A 7,932-nucleotide genomic window follows, 5' to 3' on the forward strand; every position below is an offset into this window, starting at 1 on the left:
AGGTAATAAACACAAACAGCGACAGATGGAACATCTCATCTCATTATCTCTAGCCGCTTTATCCTGTTCTACAGGGTCGCAGGCAAGCTGGAGCCTATCCCAGCTGACTACGGGCGAAAGGCGGGGTACACCCTGGACAAGTCGCCAGGTCATCACAGGGCTGACACATAGACACAGACAACCATTCACACTCACGGTCAATTTAGAGTCACCAGTTAACCTAACCTGCATGTCTTTGGACTGTGGGGGAAACCGGAGCACCCGGAGGAAACCCACACGGACAGGGGGAGAACATGCAAACTCCACACAGAAAGGCCCTTGTCGGCCACGGGGCTCGAACCCGGATCTTCTTGCTGTGAGGCGACAGCGCTAACCACTACACCACTATGCCGCCCCAGATGGAACATCTCATCCCATCTCATTATCTCTAGCCGCTTTATCCTTCTACAGGGTCGCAGGCAAGCTGGAGCCTATCCCAGCTGACTACGGGCGAAAGGCGGGGTACACCCTGGACAAGTCGCCAGGTCATCACAGGGCTGACACATAGACACAGACAACCATTCACACTCACATTCACACCTACGGTCAATTTAGAGTCACCAGTTAACCTAACCTGCATGTCTTTGGACTGTGGGGGAAACCGGAGCACCCGGAGGAAACCCACGCGGACACGGGGAGAACATGCAAACTCCGCACAGAAAGGCCCTCGCCGGCCCCGGGGTTCGAACCCAGGACCTTCTTGCTGTGAGGCGACAGCGCTAACCACTACACCACCGTGCCGCCCCCCAGATGGAACATCTCATATTTAATTACAAGTAAATATCACCAGGAAGAGAGATGTGAGTGATTATTGGGAACAGTAGTGCCCAGTGATTGGTCTTTGAGAACCATGGTGATCAGTGATGGTTGTTGGGAACAGTGGTGATCAGTGATGGTCATTGGGAACAGTGGTGATCAGTGATGGTCATTGGGAACAGTGGTGATCAGTGATGGTTTTGGGAACAGTGGTGATCAGTGATGGTCATTGGGAACAGTGGTGATCAGTGATGGTCGTTGGGAACAGTGGTGATCAGTGATGGTCGTTGGGAACAGTTGTGATCAGTGATGGTCATTGGGAACAGTGGTGATCAGTGATGGTCATTGGGAACAGTGGTGATCAGTGATGGTCGTTGGGAACAGTGGTGATCAGTGATGGTCGTTGGGAACAGTTGTGATCAGTGATGGTCGTTGGGAACAGTGGTGATCAGTGATGGTCGTTGGGAACAACAGGGAGCAAGAGCAAACCAGACTTTCCACACATGTGGTGAGTTGAACAAACTTGCTCTCTCATATAGTCATATAAGTAGAAGCTGTGATGTGCAGGATAGTTGCTACTATCTGGAATTGTGACTACGGTCTCTTTTTTTTTTAAAATATATATATAAATGTGCTAAAATGACCTAAAAAAATGACCAAATTTCAACCAGTCGAGCAGTTAAAAGGATAATGACTCTAAGAACTCAATAAATATACAGTATTAATCTATACACATCCACTGGATATGAGCAATCACACACTCTGATTGGCTACTGTACTACTAGGCTATCAGCTCATATCCCGTGAGTAGAGAAAAACAAAATGGTGACGCATGTTGCTGAACCAACCGAGGATGAAGTAAGCATAGTTACAAAATACAATTAAATTGGTCATTAAAACTACTGAGAAATATTTTCTTTGTACTTTTGTCAGGTAAATAAAAGTTCACATGAATTAACAAATCACAGATTTTTGTTTTTATTGCATTTTTGGAGACTATCCCAACTTTTCTGGAAATGAGGTTAGTACATGCTGTGCTATATGGCACAGCAAACTGTCAGGAAAAGGGATGCACCAGTGTTTTTCACCCTGAGGTATTTTTAACTAGCAATGTTAGCCACTTGTTTATTAATTAGCATACTGTGTTTCTTGGAGCAAAATAAAAGCTGATTCAGAAAGCAATAGCAATTTGTTTGATTAGCATTAACTCTATGAATGTTAATATAATGATGAGGAGCTGGGACAGACGGAGGAGGACAGAAGATGGAGGGAATGTGACCTGCCAAGGCAGGCAGAAGGTGCAACAGATGGAGACTGGTGGTGCAGATGTGGTCTTTGCCAGGTTACTCTCACCAAGTCAAAGCGTTTGTGTTACTGAGATTGGAATCCGCTTACACTATAGATAGCCTGTCTGCTCACCACTTTGAATCAGTAAGAAATTTTTCCAATCATTAATTTTCTTTTGTTACAGACATGTAAAAGTTTTTTCCTTTACCTGACATGTTTCGACGGTGTAACTTCCGTCTTCATCAGAGGGTCACCCGGATGTTGGTGTGTGACGTGCTTTTGTAATCAGCTGATGTTACGGAGGTGTGCCCTCCCTGTCAACATTGACAGGTTGGTCACACCTCCCGCTGTCAGTGTTGCTCCCTCAGGACGGCGGTCCAGGTGTGGGAGAGCATGTATGCCCCCTCATCCCTGTTTATTGTTCTTGGGCTACGCTTTCTGATTTCTATTGACTCCTTAATCCAACGGTGGTATCTGTTGTTCTCTTGTTGTATGATTTGAGCATTGTCCCAGTCCATTATATGATTTTCCCTTCTGCAGTGGTCTGTTATTGCTGATTTGAGGTTCTCTTGCGTGGCCTTATCTTTTATTGCTCTTGTTTGTCTCTGTTCTGTTTCTTTTTCACATTCCTTTTTATGTTCCTTTTTTCGTATGCTAAAACTCCTTCCTGTCTCCCCAATGTAGGTTTTATTGCATGACTGGCATGGTATTTCATATATGACATTGCATTTATTGTGTTGGTCGATTTTGTCCTTAGGGTGAACTAGTAGCTGTTGTAGTTTGGTATGTGGTTTCACAGGTGTTTGTATATTGTGTTTTTTCATGGCTCTTTGGATTCGTTCTGTATCCAAAGTTATTTAATAAGAAGACATAATGAACGTGACACATCTAAGAAATGTTTCCACTTGTTTGAGTCATCCTATTAGGGCAGATTTGAAAAGAAAATGCAAATCACTTTAACACTAATGTTATTGCTAGATTTTATATCTAATTAGCTTCATAAAATACATTGCTAACTCACAAATTCTTCCCTCTAAAAAGTAGTCCCATATCTGAAAGGATGGATTATACAGCTTTTGAAATGAATATAACCAAGAATTCATTAAAGTGTTTTACAAAAATGAATTTTGTTTAAATGGTATGGAAACTGATGGAACAGCTGCCCTCAGACTTCCATTATATGCAAGTTTCAAGTACATGTTTTTTTTTTTATTAGGCTGAAAAACACTCGAGTATTCCTTTAACAAATTAGCAAACATCAGGTAGCGCTGAATTTAGCATAATTTTCCTGACATCATTTTAAGAAGGTATGTTTTATGTACTAATATTCTAGATTGCTAGTCAGTATGTGGTATTGACACAGTCTGCAAATGTGTTGTGTGTATGTGGCAATTAAGGAGGACAGAACAGAAATTCTAGTAAGGAGTTACAGGAGCCAGGCTGCAGGTTACATCACCTCCTTGAGTCGCTTAGAGAGGCGGCTGCTATAAACAGCTTGGACTTGAGGGGGAGATGGTTGGACAGACAGAGAGAGGGGGAGGGTAAACATAAATAGACAGAAATCTGAAGAGGTGTGGGTTATGCTCATACAGATTTAGGATCTGTATTTAGTATCCCAGTCCAACTTGATATTATATTTCTGTGATGAGATGTAAACGTCTTCCTGCATGCATTCTATTTTTAAAACCCGACAGACACAAAGGCTGGTCAAATATGGCACTGTGAAAATGTGATTTAGAGCACACCTTTGTATGTATGTAGGTCACATATTTTTCATGCTGTAGTATTGTGTATTATATTGTGTGTGTGTGTGTGTGTGTGTGTGTGTGTGTGTAGGGGTCTACAGCGTGCACTAAGCGTAGAGGACGTGGGCAGCCCCAGTGCGATGCGCTCAGTGGGTAGAGTCGCTCAGGCGTTTCCTGATGGGACATTTCTGTTAGAGCTGAACCGGCCTCCAGACAGACACTTTGGCTTCCTCATCTCCCGTGGGAAAGGCAGACCAGACTCAGGTAGCAACTGGTTCTCTCGAACACTGGCTTTGGTGACGTATGCTGGCTTCTGGATAATAAGCCACTCCAAAATCTAACACACAGCCCTAAATAGTCTATCCATAGGAAAATATAATATACAGTGGTGCTTGAAAGTTTGTGAACCCTTTAGAATTTTCTCTATTTCTGCATAAATATGACCTAAAACATCATCAGATTTTCACACAAGTCCTAAAAGTAAATAAAGAGAACCCAGTTAAACAAATGAGACAAAAATATTATACTTGGTCATTTATTTATTGAGGAAAATGATCCAATATTACATATCTGTGAGTGGCAAAAGTATGTGAACCTTTGCTTTCAGTATCTGGTGTGACCCCCTTGTGCAGCAATAACTGCAACTAAACGTTTCCGGTAACTGTTGATCAGTCCTGCACACCAGCTTGGAGGAATTTTAGCCCATTAGTCCGTACAGAACAGCTTCAACTCTGGGATGTTGGTGGGTTTCCTCACATGAACTGCTCGCTTCAGGTCCTTCCACAACATTTCGACTGGATTAAGGTCAGGACTTTGACTTGGCCATTCCAAAACATTAACTTTATTCTTCTTTAACCATTCTTTGGTAGAATGACTTGTGTGCTTAGGGTCGTTGTCTTGCTGCATGACCCACCTTCTCTTAAGATTCAGTTCATGGACAGACGTCCTGACATTTTCCTTTAGAATTCGCTGGTATAATTCAGATTTCATTGTTCCATCAATGATGGCAAGCCGTCCTGGCCCAGATGCAGCAAAACAGGCCCAAACCATGATACTACCACCACCATGTTTCACAGATGGGATAAGGTTCTTATGCTGGAATGCAGTGTTTTCCTTTCTCCAAACATAATGCTTCTCATTTAAACCAAAAAGTTCTATTTTGATCTCATCCGTCCACAAAACATTTTTCCAATAGCCTTCTGGCTTGTCCATGTGATCTTTAACAAACTGCAGACGAGCAGCAATGTTCTTTTTGGAGAGCAGTGGCTTTCTCCTTGCAACCCTGCCATGCACACCATTGTTGTTCAGTGTTCTCCTGATGATGGACTCATGAACATTAACATTAGCCAAATGTGAGAGATGCCTTTGGTTGCTTAGAAGTTACCCTGGGGTCCTTTGTGACCTCGCCGACTATTACACGCCTTGCTCTTGGAGTGATCTTTGTTGGTTGACCACTCCTGGGGAGGGTAACAATGGTCTTGAATTTCCTCCATTTGTACACAATCTGTCTGACTGTGGATTGGTGGAGTCCAAACTCTTTAGAGATGGTTTTTTAGCCTTTTCCAGCCTGATGAGCATCAACAACACTTTTTCTGAGGTCCTCAGAAATCTCCTTTGTTCATGCCATGATACACTTCCACAAACATGTGTTGTGAAGATCAGACTTTGATAGCTCCCTGTTCTTTAAATAAAACAGGGTGCCCACTCACACCTGATTGTCATCCCACTGATTGAAAACACCTGACACTAATTTCACCTTCAAATTAACTGCTACTCCTAGAGGTTCACATACTTTTGCCACTCACAGATATGTAATATTGGATCATTTTCCTTAATAACTAAATGACCAAGTATAATATTTTTGTCTTGTTTGTTTAACTGGGTTCTCTTTATCTACTTTTAAGACTTGTGTGAAAATCTAATGATGTTTTAGGTCATATTTATGCAGAAAGATAGAAAATTATAAAGGGTTCACAAACTTTCAAGCACCACTGTAAACATCGCTTTGTTTTACTAGTCTCAATAATGTACTAGACATTTTTTTATTGTACATAATGGATGCACTGTTACCAAATGTGTACTTTGAATAATTTTTGCTTGCGTGATGTTAATCTTTCTGTTAGGGCTGAAACTCTTTGTATACACAGGCTTTCGTCTAAACCGGGGAACAGGGGCGCTGCGCCCTCTTACTCTCGGCGTGCGCCCTCTTACCGAAATGCCGATTGAACCCCAAGTCACACTTAGGCCATGCACTTGTATGCTACTGCACAACATGCAATCTCTCAAAACGATCTTTTCTCCGTGAAAACATCCCAGCAACACCACGTGACAATGTGTCTGATCATCAAATACTTTATAATTACTCCAAAATTATTCCAATCATAGTAGATACACCGCCAGACGGTGCAAAAACGATCCGAATTGGCGTTTTCCAGACTGAGGCGCCATGTTTGTTTACTTGTCGCGGCTGCTCTCGCGAGATTTGACATGGGTTACATACAAGGTCAGCTGACTTGTAGAGCGAGACTCAATGACCTTTCACCCACCGGCGCGGGAGCTTTTGACAGAAGTAGTTCGCGAGTTGTTTTTGTTGACACTTGGGCATTTAAAGATGTCATCCCGCGGCACGAAGCGGAAGAAAGCCAAAGACTGTCCGGGGCAGAAGAAGATTACTTCTTTCTTTTTCAATGTTGACAGACAATTTGTTACAATTTCCCTCTCAGATAGCCTCAGAATGTCCCATTGTAGCCTCAATTTTTCAAAGGCTTTGCACGGCGGAGAGGGGGGGACAACCGGCACCGTCCCCCCCGGTCGCTTCGCTCCCTCGCCATGGTGAGCGCCCTCATACTAAATTTTTCTAGAAAAAACCCTGATACACTTCAGCAATAGTTCTTATTTGTCTGATCATTATGATCATGTTATTTTCCACTAACACAGCTAGAAGAATTGTAATGTACCTCCCCAAACTTTTCCCTGAAATTGCACACCAATGATGATCAATTTAATGTGTGCTAAGACATGTTTAATTGTTCACCAACAGCACACTCACTTTACACATGAGAAGTTTTGGCAGAATGTAACTGCGAAGTGTAGACTTTTTTGTTTTAGCGCCCCCCGCGCGCACTCTCTAGAGCTACCCCTCTGGCCCCGCCCTTCAACTCCCTTGCATTATCCCCTTGGTCCCACCCCCTCAGTGCTCTGGAACTATCCAGCTGGCCCCACCCCTTCACCTCTCTAGCACTACCCCCTTGGCACCACTTCTTCAACACTCTGGAACACTCTCGACCCCCACACTGACATCTTTCTGGAACCATCCCCTTGGCCCCATCCCCTCAGATTTTAAGAGCCATCTCTCTGGCTGTACACTTTCAGTGCTGTGTGCTTTCCCTCTGGCCCCAATGCATCAACTCTTTTGAGCTATCTACGTGGGGCCATCCGTTCAGCACTCCTCCTAGGGCTTTATTAGGATTAAGTTGTACTATGCACACTTTTGTATACTTTTCCATAGTAAATACCATACCTTGTGTGTCAAAGTCTTGAGATGTAATGTGTGTGTGTGTCACTGTAGGTGTGTATGTGGAGGACATGGGGGACAGCTGTACTCAGAAGCTGTATGCTGGACTGCTGGGAGTGGGTGATGAGATCCTGGAGGTGAATGGGGAGAAGGTAGCAGGGCTGAGTTTGGACTTGGTCACTCAGTTGATGGTCCAGAATGGTACAGTGTCCATCCGTGTGCTGCGGCACCGACCACCTCACCATTAACATCACAGAGGAAGTTACAGAAGCCAGGATGTGGTGTAGGTACTGATCTGCTGGGCGTGATCATAAACACCTATGCTCCAACTCATTTATCAGTAGACGTCATGCTTGATTGAATTCCATGGCCAGGCTGTGGCTTGTGTTCTTATGAGAAATGACAAAGGAAGGGGTTTTTCAGCAGTACTAAAACACAGATAAGGTCATGTTCCTCTTTTTTTGACGGCACTTTGAGGAAGTGCACTAAACTTCTGCCTCCAATATTACTGCATATGTCTCTAGGACTGTAATTTTTTTTTCTCAGTGGATTTCACATCTTTCTACAACACAGACTTTGGATTTTTGTAGA

At 43.3% G+C, this 7,932-nt stretch overlaps 1 protein-coding gene across 1 annotated transcript in view; it reads left to right on the forward strand.

The window, feature by feature from the left end:
• si:dkey-121a11.3 (uncharacterized protein KIAA1614) overlaps positions 1–7,592 on the forward strand; it is a 34,334-nt gene extending 26,742 nt beyond the window's left edge. The window contains exons 9-10 of the mRNA XM_060941330.1: positions 3,919–4,091; positions 7,396–7,592. Coding sequence (XP_060797313.1) covers positions 3,919–4,091; positions 7,396–7,589 — 367 coding nt within the window. The 3' untranslated portion in view covers positions 7,590–7,592. The remainder of the gene's footprint in view (positions 1–3,918; positions 4,092–7,395) is intronic.
• The last annotated feature ends 340 nt before the right edge of the window (positions 7,593–7,932 follow it).

This window comes from Neoarius graeffei, chromosome 15, assembly GCF_027579695.1.
Source record: "Neoarius graeffei isolate fNeoGra1 chromosome 15, fNeoGra1.pri, whole genome shotgun sequence".
NCBI lineage: Eukaryota > Metazoa > Chordata > Actinopteri > Siluriformes > Ariidae > Neoarius > Neoarius graeffei.